Genomic DNA, 13,322 nt, shown 5'->3' with positions numbered 1-13,322 from the left:
GGTGTCTTGCGAACCTTCGTGGTGAACGGACACTAGAGCTGCGGTATTTTTACTACCTAAGCTCAGAGTTATTTCAAAACAAAATTCACAGTCTTTTAAAGACTACCTGAGTTATTTTCCAAAATTCTAAACAGTCTTTTCAAGACTAACCCCACCTGAAATTTTGTTGTATTTTACAAACGAAGCCATCTTTTAAGAGAACTTTGCTTGCAAAATGCGTCAAAACAAAGGTAAACGCAAATCTTCTGAAGATTTGGTCGTTACGTCGGTGAAGCGTTTGAACGCTAAACCGGCTAACGGAAACAGAAAAAGAAAACAGCCTCTTCTGAGGTCTGATTCTGATTCTGAATGTGAGGTCAATCCTCCAATTCCATTGACAAACAGTTTCGGTGTTTTATCCGAAACTGATGACAAGGAACCTTCTCCTCGTACTGAGCCTTCTGCCGTCGAGAAACGAGTAAAGGCTCCGCCAATTGTAGTGACTTCCGTCTCCGATTTGGCCAGCTTTCGAACGCAACTGAAGAATTGCAAGGAAACTTGCAATTTGAAGGTTTCGTTCCAGCTTGGTCGAAGAGGAGAATGTCGCTTGTTGACGGAATCTTTACAAGATCACCAAACTTTTGTTGGTTATTTGAAAACCACAAACACAATTTCTACACGTATGAGACCAAGAATGCTCGGCCATTCAAGGCGGTCTTGAAAGGTCTCTCCAACGACTTGTCGGTGGATGAGATCAAAAAGACTTAAGGTGTTGCTTGGCTTTGCCCATCCCAAGTAATACCAATGAAGAAAAAATCAAACGGGAATATTTCTCGCTTTGGTTTGACTTCACAATTTTATCTGATTCATTTCAACAGAAATGAAATCAACAATTGAAACTTTTGGACAAAGTTCAGTTTTTGTTCCATGTACGGGTAAAGTGGGAGCATTTTAAGAAACATGGCGGTAATGGCCAGAATCTGACCCAGTGCCGGCGTTGCCAGGCATTCGGTCACGGTACTGATCATTGCGCCATGGTTCCAAAATGCATGGTTTGCGGGGATTCTTCTCGACAAGGACAATTGTCCCGTGAAAGAAGTCACCCAATTTAAATGTGCAAATTGTGGTGGAAATCACAAATCAAATTTCTGGGATTGCCCCATCAGAAAAAGGTTTTGGATTCTCGTGCTAAGCATCAGCCGAAATCCAAACCGAAATTTTCTCAAAGTCAGGTTGTACCTGCATCTTTAAATCAAACGTTCGTGCTGTCTCACTCGAACAATTCTAGAAATACCCCTACCGTGGAAAAGTTAGGTAACAACAATGGCATTTCTTATGCTAACGTCGTTTCGGGTTCATCCACGAATTTTAAATCCTCTACCAATCTTTCTGAAATTGGGCAGGTACCTCAAATCTCATTTGAAAATTTTCTGCTGGCAACGCTTTGGGATCTTCTGATCTCGGCGATGTTACGTTTGAAAAATGACTTTTTGCAAAACTCACTGTTTGGTTTGATTCAAACAATGAGTAATGCTACATCCATGATGGAAGCAATCCAGATTGGATTAAAATTTGCGAATGATGTTGTTCTTACCCTGAAGTTTAATCATGGATCTAAGTAATTCCATCAATATTATGAATTTTAATGCTCGCTCTTTAAAAGCGAAAGAAAATGAATTTTTCAACTTTTACGAGTTCATAACGTGCATGTTGCTGTTATAACCGAAACATTTTAAAAACTGGCACTTATTTGAAAAGTGATCCAGATTATAAAGTTATAACTAATAACCGAATGAATCGAAATGGCGGTGGAGTTGCAATAGTTATCCACCGTAGTATGACTTATAGCACGTTACGTGACTTTAAGTTAAAAGTTATTGAAAGTTTGGGCATTGAACTTGAAACTTCTTTTGGGAAAATTATGATTGCAGCTGCATATTTGCCATTCCAATGCACTGGGGAAAATAAAAATTATTTCAAAGGGGATTTGAATAAACTTACTCGGCATAGATCTCGATTTTTGATCATCGGTGATTTTAATGCCAAACACCAATCTTGGAATAATTCAAAAGTAAATTCCAATGGTAAAATTCTGTTCAGAGATTGCACTTCTGGTCTTTATTCGGTTTTATACCCGAATGGGCCAACTTGCTTTTCTTCTGTTAGAAATCCATCAACAATTGATTTGGTTTTGACAAATCAAAGTCAGTATTGTGGTCCTTTAGTGACTCATGCTGATTTTGATTCTGATCATCTTCCAGTAACTTTTTCACTTTCTCATGAAGCAGTTACCAGACCCAATAGTTCTGTGTTTAATTACCACAAAGCTAATTGGGACAGGTATCAGCATCATATTGAGAATAATTTAAATCATGATTTTGTTTTAGAAACCAAAGCTGATATTGATTCAGCCTTGGAATCTTTAACTAATGCAATTTTGGATGCTAGGAATATTGCTATTCCTAAAGTCCAAGTCAAATTTGATTCTCCCATTATTGATGACGATCTTCAGCTTCTGATTCGTCTGAAAAATGTTCGCCGAAGACAGTATCAACGTTCTCGTGATCCTGCACTGAAGCGAATTCAAAAAGATTTGCAAAAGGTTATTGACCACAGATTCACTCTCCTGCGAAATGAAAAGTTCGCAAGAGATGTCGAACAAATTAAACCTTATTCCAAACCTTTTTGGAAACTTTCAAAGGTTCTTAAGAAACCTCAAAAACCCATCCCTTCTTTAAAAGATGGTGATAATATTCTATTAACTAATGGGGAAAAAGCTCAAAAACTTGCTCAGCAGTTTGAGAGTGCTCATAATTTCAACTTGAATGTTTTGAGTCCTATTGAAAATCAAATTTCAATAGAATTTCAGAATATTGTTGAACAAGAATTTTCATCAGATGAAGTTTTTAATACGGATCTGAATGAAATAAAATCTATTATCAAAAATTTAAAAATATGAAAGCCCCTGGTGAGGATGGCATTTTTACATTTTAATTAAAAATTACCAGAAGCAACTTTAAGTTGCTTGGTCAAAATTTTCAACAAATGTTTTGATTTGGCATATTTTCCCAGTAGTTGGAAAAATGCCAAAGTAATTCCGATTTTGAAACCGGATAAAATCCTGCTGAAGCCTCAAGCTATCGGCCCATTAGTTTGCTTTCATCTATTAGTAAATTATTCGAAAGAATAATTCTTAATAGAATGATGACGCACATTAATGAAAATTCAATTTTCGCTGATGAGCAGTTTGGATTTCGCCTTGGGCATTCAACTACTCATCAGTTGTTGAGAGTTTCAAATTTAATTCGAAGCAACAAATCTGAGGGCTATTCTACTGGCGCTGCTCTTCTAGACATAGAAAAAGCATTTGACAGTGTTTGGCATAAAGGTTTGATTGCGAAATTGAAAAGGTTTAATTTTCCGATTTATATCGTGAAAATTATTCAAAATTATTTGACGGATCGTACTCTGCAGGTATGTTATCAGAATAGCAAATCTGATCAACTACCTGTACGTGCTGGCGTCCCTCAAGGAAGCATTTTGGGTCCAATTTTATACAATATTTTTACTTCTGACTTGCCTGATTTGCCCCAGGATGTCAGAAATCACTTTTGCTGATGACACAAGCATCTCCGCCAAAGGCAGAAGCCTTCGTGTCATCACAAGAAGATTACAAAAAGCTTGGATATTTTCAATTCTTATTTGAAAGAATGGAAAATTACTCCAAATGCTGCAAAACTCAACTTATTATTTTCCCTCACAAACCAAGGGCTGATTTTCTTAAACCAAAAGTCATCACATTATAAAGATGAATGAGGTAAATTTAAAGTGGGAGGATCAAGTGAAATATCTTGGACTTGGTTTTGACAAAACCTTACTTACAAGGATCACATTGAAAGTATCCAGGTTAAATGTAACAAATATATTAAATGTTTGTATCCACTTATAAACAGGAATTCTAGACTTTGTCTCAAGAATAAACTGTTAATTTATAAACAAATTTTCAGACCTGCCATGCTTTATGCTGTGCCGATCTGGACAAGCTGTTGCTTAACCAGGAAGAAAAACTTCAGAGGATTCAGAACAAAATTCTGAAAATGATTCTGAAACTTCCTCCTGGTTCAGCACCAGTGAACTTCATCAATTAGCCGAAGTTGACACTTTGGATGTTATGTCCAATAAGATAATTGATGCATTTCGACAAAAATCATTGCAGTCTTCAGCTGCATTGATCCGCTCTTTATATAGTTTATAAGTTAGTTTTAAGGTATCCCTTTTCCCTTTTGTACATGTAGGACCTCCTACATTTGAAATCACTGAATAGCGAAAGCTACAATATTTCATGAATAAATGAAAGTTGCTAGTATTTAAAATTGAGGTGAAAAGTCATCGTTTGTGATTGGACACTCAATAATATTTTAACTGAATGAATGTACATGGAAAAGAAATTTGAATAAATATAAATTAAAAAAAAAAAAAAAAAAAATGACTTTCATCAAGATTTAGTTAACTAAATTTTTAAACTTTTCAAAATTTTATTAAAAGTTTTTTTTGTGGTACTTTGAACACTTCTCGACCACGGTCAATATGGTTCTAAACCATTTTTAATTGTACTCTTCATTTTGTGGAAAAATCCCAAACCTATCAAAGTCGCCCCGGCTATCAAAGTCACCCCGTTTTACGGTATGTTATTTCGATGTTTTTTTTTTTTTTGAAAATACGCCAATGGTTAAAGTAGCAATATTTTTTTGAGAATCTTTTTTTTAAGCATTATACGTCTTCAACAAATAAACAATAATGAAATAAAACAATACTTATTATTTCCCTAATGAAACTAAAATCAAATCTTTGCCAGATTTAATTTTAGGTTCATTAGGCAATTGAAAAAAATAAATGAGGTTTTCTGTGCCCTACATGGTTATTTTCTTTGAAATAGAAGAATAACCAAAACTAAATTTATAATTTTTTGTGGTGTTTGTTGTAGATTGCTACAAAATTAACTTAATTTGGTGATTTTTTTTTAATCATAAGAGCAATTATCTGAGATCTCCGTAAATCGTTTTTTTTAATCGGACTAAAATTTTTTTGGTGCTTTTGTTATGCCCGAAGAAGCCATTTTGCATCATTAGTTTGTTCATATAATTTTCCATACAAATTTGGCAGCTGTAAATACAAAAAAAAATATATGTCAATTCAAAAATCTTTATCTTTTGGAGGAATGTTTTGATCCATTTGGTGTCTTCGGCAAAATTGTAAGTATGGAAAAGGACTACACTGAAAAAAATGATTACACGGTACAATTTTTTTGATAATTTTGAATTTCACTCTTTGTCACTAAAACTTGCTTTGCAAAAAAACTATTTTTTTTTATTTTCTGATATGTTTAAGTGGTTTTCGAATGCCAACTACACTCAAACCCCGATGTTTTGATACTAATTGTTGTCAAACGAACGCACAGTGGGCGAAATGGAACCCAAAATCGGACTGATTCCCTGGTATGAAAAATAGTGTTTCTTATGTAAAAAAATCCGGGGAATCGATTGGTGATGGTTTCATCCACCGCACGAAACGGCAAATAGTCCATTTTGCCCCAATTCCTTATTTTTTACATTTTTTCTTGAAAATCGGTCTGTATTTAGCAGGATTACCAGGTCTGAACAGAAAAAAATCTGGCAAAAAATCTGGAAAAAATCTGGCAAGACACTTTTCTCAAAGTAATAAGCAATTTTGTGTTCAAAAACAGTGTATTTTCACTCTTTATACATTTTAGATTCACAAAATATACAAAATACATCAACAAAACAATGTGCGGAAGAAATAGAAAATTATTTTTTTCAAATTGGCACTCAAAAATCTGGCAATGCCAGATTTATCTGGCAACCTGGCACCCCTGGTATTTAGAGCGGAAGCTTTATGCGGCCATCCAAAATGCACTTAACTTATGTGAAAATGTCCTAGGAATCCAGTAAAAATAACCACTTGCTCCGCAAAAATCATCTATGATCGATTTAACCCCAATTTCGCTATAAAAGCATTTTTGGCCGTTTTCAAATGTTAGGTCAGATTTTAAAAATCTGAAAATATTTTTATCGTAAAGATCAGACAATTTTACATAAGAATGACGATTTGAACTTGATAGTTTAACACATTTATGTTGATCAATATAAAAATTATGTAAATGGCAGTTTATTCTGCGTTTGAGAAAATTGGCCCAAAACTGATTCTTCAATCTTTTTATTTAGTTTAATTTCTATATCAACATAAATGTGTCAAACAATCAAGTGCAAATCGTCATTCTTATGTAAAATTGTCTGATCTTTACGATAAAAATATTTTCAGATTTTTATAATCTGACCTAACATTTGAAAACGGCCAAAAATGCTTTTATAGCGAAATTGGGGTTAAATGGACCATAGATGATTTTTGCGGAGCAAGTGGCTATTTTTACTGGATTCCTGGGTTATTTTCATATAAGTTAAGAGCATTTTGGATGGCCGCATTAAGCCTCCGCTCTAAATACAGACCGATTTTCAAAAAAAAAAAAATGTTAAAAAATGGGGTATTTGGGCAAAATGGACCCTTTGCCGTTTCGTGCTGTGGATGAAATCATCACCAATCGATTGCCCGGATTTTTCACACAAGAAACACTATTTTTCTTACCAGGGAATCAGCCGCGTTCAATTAAGTCCGATTTTGGGTTCCATTTCGCCCACTGTGGAACGGGGTCACTTTTTAGTTTGACACCCCTTTTACACGGAGTTCACACACACTATCAAACGTTTGTTTTGATAGTGTCCGTGAGCGCCGTGTAAAAAGTGACAGTTCGTCACTTTTTAGTTTGGCTTTGATCAACCAACGGGGTACAAACTTAAAAAGTGTCAAACGAAAAAGTGACCAACCACCGGGGGTTAAGTGTATTCAGAAATTTTCTTGAACGTGCAAAAAATTTTTGACCGAGTATGAATTTTTGAATAAGTACTGATTTTTTCAAAAAAACGAAATATCGATCTATAAATATTTTCAGCTTTATTTTTTGATGTCTAATTGAATTTTCAATCAACAAATACTTTGGTATAATTATGATAAAGTGCCCACTTTTCAATTAATAGCAATTTTTAAGGTAATTTTTTTTAATGTTAGTGCTCATGTTTGCCTAGTCTTGAAAAAAATATTGTTGAAAAACTAAAAAGGTCGATATCTCAGCAACTAATGATCCGATTAAGAATGAAAAAAATATTTTCATTTTTTTAAATCAAGACTAACATTTCAAAAGGGCGTAATATTGTTTGTTTGACCCTTTTGAAATGTTAGTCTTTATTTAAAAAAAAATAAAAATATTGTTTTCGAAGAGATCACAAAAATTTATGAATGATTCATATTTTAACATTGAAAAACGGACCATTAGTTGCTGAGATATCGACATTAGAAAATGGTGGGATGTTTGGGTGAGAATTAGAACATTAATATTCCTGTTTTAAACCTATGCATGCCAATATCTATATCTCAGCAACTAAGGGTCGCATCGACAAAGTTCAAGAAAGCAAAATATAGAGAATTTTCTCAATTTCTAATTTTTTTTTTTTTTCAAGAGGGCAAACATGGGCACTAATTTAAAAAAATAATAACTGTGAATATTTTCAACAAAGTTTCCTGGAAATGGCTATAATTTGAAAACGGTGCACATTATCAAAGTTTCACTAAAATATTTTTTGATTGTCAATTCGAAATTTCTGAAAAGTTGGCAATTGATGTCTTCTAAAACGTATCAGTAATTAAAAAAATTAAAAAGAGTGTTTTTTTTTTCAAATCAAGTTCAATAACAAAAAGTTAAATTAAAAACAACAAAAAATATTACCGTGTATAATTTTTATTCAGTCTAGCCCTTATCCATACCTACAACTTTGCCGAAGACACCAAATCGATCAAAAATTTCCTTCAAAAGATACTGATTTTTTACATTTTCATATATCATTTTGATATGGCCAGCTGCCAAATTTGAATGGAAAATTATATGAACGAACTAATGATGCAAAATGACTTATTTGGGCATACCGAAGGCACTACAAAAATTTCAGCTGGATTGAAAAAAAAATACCAAAAATAAAAAAAATATTTGCTATGAAATCTCGAAGATTGAAAGATCCTAGTCTTTCTGGTGGAGCATTGGTGCACCACTCTATATTTTAGATTTTTACTTGGATTCAATGTTTGTTGGCTTTTCCAGCGATATTGGACAAACAAATTTAATATTTTTAAAACAGGTTTATAGCTCTGAGCGATAAAGGTTTAACATTTGTTTGTACATTGCACCGTCTTTTTGTCGCTTAGAAAAATAATAGGTATTATTTTTTTTCATGTTGATTTTTTGTAATTTTCTTTCTTAAATTAATCATTTTTTTAAATCATTCTTTAATATCCATAACTCGAAAACGGTTTTAAACAAAGAAAAACTGTGAACTGAAAATTGCATAGAATCCATGGAAACGCATGATATTCAAAATTTCCACCGAAAATAAAACCCCCCAGCTCAGCTTTGACATGCACGTCAAGTCTTGCAATCCAAAAAAAAAACGGTAACATTTCTCTTCTGTTTTTTTTTTTATTTTTCCCTTTCACTCAAAAAAAAAGTAGGAACCTCGTCGGTGGTTTCGTACACGCCGATGACGGAACTGGACTACGGCACGCTGCTCTGCGTGGCCACGAACCGGATCGGCAAGCAGCGGCAGGCCTGCGTGTTCCACATCATCGCCGCAGGTAGGTTTCACAAAGCTTTTTTTTTGGTTTTTTGGTTTAGTTTTTTACGGTGTGGATGGTTCTGATGAAATTTTCACAATATCACTGGAACACATGGTGACTATTCACAGCTATCGCCGGGAGGATGCTCCGAGGAAAATAATGTTTGAAATTTCAGTGAAATTTGGAAGTTTTTGAGAAACTAAGCTTTTCTAAAAGAAACTTTCCCTCTGAGTGAAACCATCCTGCAGTAAAAGTTCAAGTGCTCTATATTGTTCGGTAAATTGCAAACTAAATTGTTGCATCAAAGTTCGCCCTCTCGTAACATGATTGCACTGGCATCAATGTGTTTCGCAATAATGTCAGCCTTTGACTCGGTTGCACCTTTGAATTACTACACCTCGCTTCTCGGCTTGATCAGTCGTAGACCAACTCCTCTGTGTCTGACATTTGCTTGTAGGACTCTAGAGCGACTCTGCCGGTAATGTCTACACTCAAAGTCGGAGTGTTGTTTGATGAAACAAGTTTTGGTTGACTTCACATCAAATTTCAAGAACAAGATTAATAAAGAGCAAGTAGCGTTGGAATTTGAAAAAAAAACAATTTTTGTAGCTCCTGTGCAACATCTTTTTACTTGTTTCCCAATCAGTTCGAAAACGCAGTTGTGCAACTTTTCCTTATCAATTTTGCTCTTTTGTCACACAACTGTCACTTGCGTGCAAGTTGAGGTGACATTCTGCGGATTTTACCCGGCCAAAGGATTCACTGCTGACCGCAGATAAGGGGATTGGGTCTGATTGCCCATGGCATGTGGTCTCCGGGAAAAGGTGCCTTGCCGGATGATGGCTTATCAACAGTGACCATTGTTGGGCTTCAGCGGAGTAATATCTGTGCCAGTGTTGCCAAACTGCGGAAATAAGGTTATCTTCACACAATTTCAGATGACATGCATTTCACATCACTGCCCTTCCCACGGATCAACAGCCGGGGAGTGGAGAGCAAGCGTAAACCAAGCCTGTCCGGTGTAATTTGTGATCCGGTCGTGGCGCTGGCAACCACGGTGTCGGCGGCCATTTGCAAAGGTGAAATTCACTTAGCCGGCATTGAACGTGAAGGTCCGAGGCAAGACACGCTGCGGGTAATTGCGTTACGATGCGAGTGGAGTAGTTCCGTATACACAATGTGGGAAGTACTGGGAAGGTAACTCGATTCCTGGAGGACGCGATACTACGGTTGTTTGGTGTTTGTTGATTGGGAACACTGTTGAACGTAACGGTGGCCTTAAGGTTGAACGAATTGAATCAAGCTCTGACTGAGCAAACAGATTGTATTGCAGGAAACCATCTTGAATTGCTTCAATTTCTAATTCAATACTTACATCACAGACAAAAGGACGTCAATTTTGTAAATCAATTTTCATTAGAGCCATCTAGTTGTCAACACTGTGGTGAATTCGAAGCATCTGTGATGAGTTTCCAAACCATTCAAATTGACCGTTAAATTGTACTCTGAGTCTGTTACCATTTCCGAAATTAGCGCCACCAGCCAAGCTTCTGGTGCTGCTCGTTTACAAAATGGCTAACCTAATTTGGGCCGTAAAAGCACTGCCAGCCAGGTCCAATTACGGGAACGCACACAAACACACAAAAGCTGCCTCCCTGTAATGGCATAGTTGGAAGTTACTGTGGCAGAGATCTGAATGTGTGACAACACTGAAAAAAAATGTTTGAAAAAAAAAACATTTTGAGATGTTCAAATTTAAATAAATCAGCCCGAAATCAACGCTTCAAAAATTGAGGCGACATTTTTTCCAGTGCACGCTTTGGATAAAAGTTCAAAATTGAATTTCTCACAGTTGTCTGGGTTTTATGTAAAGGCATACAAATACATTCACACACAAAAACGCGCGCGCGCCCCTTGCATACATGAGCACGTACACGTTTTTTGGTTAATTCAGCAGAGAAAGAGAGTTTATTTTTTGCAGCTGCAGCTTTTTTTTTTTTGAGTTTGTTGTCATGTTGAAGAACCGCTCACGGTGTGCTTATTATAACAATTTAACGGCTAGTTTTGAATTTAACCAATTTTATGACAGTTGCTTGAACAGAATGCACTCACACTACAGTCACAGACAAACATCGAACAATCTTCACTGTAGCCGTCTCGTTGTACGAACGAACGTACGAACCCTACAAAATGTATGATAAATTTACACAACTGTCAAACGCGTATAAACAAGCTGTGGTGAATTCAAAATGGTGAGTTTCCCATCAATTGACCGTTGAAATCTCGAATAATGGGTTTATTTTTATCAGATGAGTAAATAAGTAAGTTTTAAAGTACAAAAAATTTGAAAAATATTTGCAACGGCCTAAGGTAAAAAAACTACGATTTTTTTTCAATAAAAAATTCAATAGACTTTTTTTCAAAAAGCGCACCGGTCTGTCAATGTCAACAATATGATTATACAATATGTATTTTTTTGGAATACGCAAAAGTAGTCAACAGAAGCGAAAAAAAGTCAAAAAATTTAAAAAAGAAAAAACAAGTAAAAACTACCAAAACAGTCAAAAAAGTAGAAAAAGTCAAAAAGTCAAAAAATTAAAAAAAAATCGAAAAAATCGAAAAAGTCAAAAAAGTAAAAAAAAATCGAAAAAGTAAAAAAAGTCATAAAAGAAAAAAAGTCTAAAAAGTTAAAAAAAAAGTCAAAAAAGTAAAAAAAGTCAGAAGAGTCAAAAAAGTAAAAAAATATCAAAAAAGTCAAAAAAGGTAAAAATGTCATAAAAGTAAAAAAGTCAAAAAAGTAAAAAAGTAAAAAAAAAAGTAAAAAAGTAAAAAAGTAAAAAAGTAAAAAGTAAAAAAGTAAAAAAGTAAAAAAGTAAAAAAGTAAAAAAGTAAAAAAGTAAAAAAGTAAAAAAGTAAAAAAGTAAAAAAGTAAAAAAGTAAAAAAGTAAAAAAGTAAAAAAGTAAAAAAGTAAAAAAAAAGTAAAAAAGTAAAAAAGTAAAAAAGTAAAAAAGTAAAAAAGTAAAAAAGTAAAAAAGTAAAAAAGTAAAAAAAGGTAAAAAAGTAAAAAATAGTAAAAAAAGTAAAAAAAATAAAAAAAGTAAAAAAAATCAAAAAAGTAAAAAAATAAAAAAAGTAAAAAAAGTTGAAAAAGTTAAAAAGTTAAAAAAGGTAAAAAAAGGAAAAAGAGTAGAAAAAGTAAATCAAGTCAAAAAGAAAAAAAGTCAAAAATTAAAAAAAGTCAATAAATTTAAAAAAAAAGTAAAATAAGTCAAACAAGTCATAAAAGGCAAAAATGTCAAAAAAGTCAAAAAAGTCAAAAAAGTCAAAAAAAAGTCCAAAAAGTCAACAAAGTAAAAAATAGTCAAAAAAGTAAAAGACAAAAAAGTTAAAAAAAAGTCAAAAATTCAAAAAAGTAAAAAAAAAATCAAAAAAGTCAAAAAAGTCAAAAAAGTCAAAAAGTCAAAAAAGTCAAAAAGTAAAAAAGTAAAAAAAGTAAAAAAAAAGTCAAAAAAGTAAAATAAGTCATAAAATTCGAAAAAAGTAAAAAAAAAAGTCAGAAAAGTCAAAAAAGTCAAATAAAGTAAAAAAAAAGGTAAAAAAAGTCAAAAATGTAAAAAAAGTCAAAAAAGTAAAAAAAAAGTTAAAAAAGTCAAAAAGCCAAAAAATCCGAAAAAAAATAATAAAAAAGTCATAATAGTCAAAAAAGGCAAAAAAGTCAAAATAGGCAAAAAAGTCAAAAAGTCAAAAAGTAAAATAGTTAAAAAGCCAAAAGGTCAAAACAGTCAAAAACGTCCAAAAATTTAAAAAAGTCAAAAGTCAGAAAATTCAAAAAGGCAAAAAAGTAAAAGACAAAAAGTTAAAAAAGTCAAAATTCAAAAAGTAAAAAAGTCAAAAAGTCAAAAAGTAAAAAGTCAAAAAGTAAAAAGTCAAAAAGTAAAAAGTCAAAAAGTGAAAAAGTCAAAAGTAAAATAAGTCATAAAATTCGAAAAAGTAAAAAAAGTCAGAAAAGTCAAAAAGTCAAATAAAGTAAAAAAAAGGTAAAAAAGTCAAAAATGTAAAAAAAGTCAAAAAAGTAAAAAAAAAGTTAAAAAAGTCAAAAAGCCAAAAAATCCGAAAAAAAATAATAAAAAAGTCATAATAGTCAAAAAAGGCAAAAAAGTCAAAATAGGCAAAAAAGTCAAAAAGTCAAAAAAGTAAAAAAGTTAAAAAAGCCAAAAAGGTTAAAACAGTCAAAAAACGTCCAAAAAATTTAAAAAAAAAGTCAAAAAGTCAGAAAATTCAAAAAAGGCAAAAAAGTAAAAGACAAAAAAGTTAAAAAAAAGTCAAAAATTCAAAAAAGTAAAAAAAAAAGTCAAAAAAGTCAAAAAAGTAAAAAGTCAAAAAAGTAAAAAAGTCAAAAAAGTAAAAAAGTCAAAAAAGTGAAAAAGTCAAAAAAGTAAAAAAGTCAAAAAGTAAAAAAGTCAAAAAAGTAAAAAAAAAAGTCATAAAAGTAAAATAAGTTAAAAAAGTCATAAAATTCCAAAAAAGTAAAAAAAATCCAAAAAGTAAAGTCAAAAATGTAAAAAAAGTAAAAAAAGTAAAAAAAAAAAGTCAAAAAAGTCAAAAA

General features: G+C 32.7%; 1 protein-coding gene across 1 annotated transcript in view; it reads left to right on the top strand.

Annotated features, from left to right (window-relative positions):
• The first annotated feature begins 8,037 nt into the window (after positions 1-8,037).
• The window catches only part of LOC6051236, a 28,161-nt gene continuing 22,876 nt past the window's right edge, over positions 8,038-13,322 (top strand). The window contains exon 1 of the mRNA XM_038248357.1: positions 8,038-8,733. Within this exon, the coding sequence (XP_038104285.1) occupies positions 8,640-8,733 (94 nt within the window). The 5' untranslated portion in view covers positions 8,038-8,639. The remainder of the gene's footprint in view (positions 8,734-13,322) is intronic.

The sequence above is a fragment of the Culex quinquefasciatus genome, chromosome 1 (genome assembly GCF_015732765.1).
Source record: "Culex quinquefasciatus strain JHB chromosome 1, VPISU_Cqui_1.0_pri_paternal, whole genome shotgun sequence".
In the NCBI taxonomy this organism is placed as follows: Eukaryota; Metazoa; Arthropoda; class Insecta; order Diptera; family Culicidae; genus Culex; species Culex quinquefasciatus.
The sequence above is the reverse complement of the archived record's forward strand: the minus strand, read 5'-3'. Positions and strand labels throughout refer to the sequence as shown.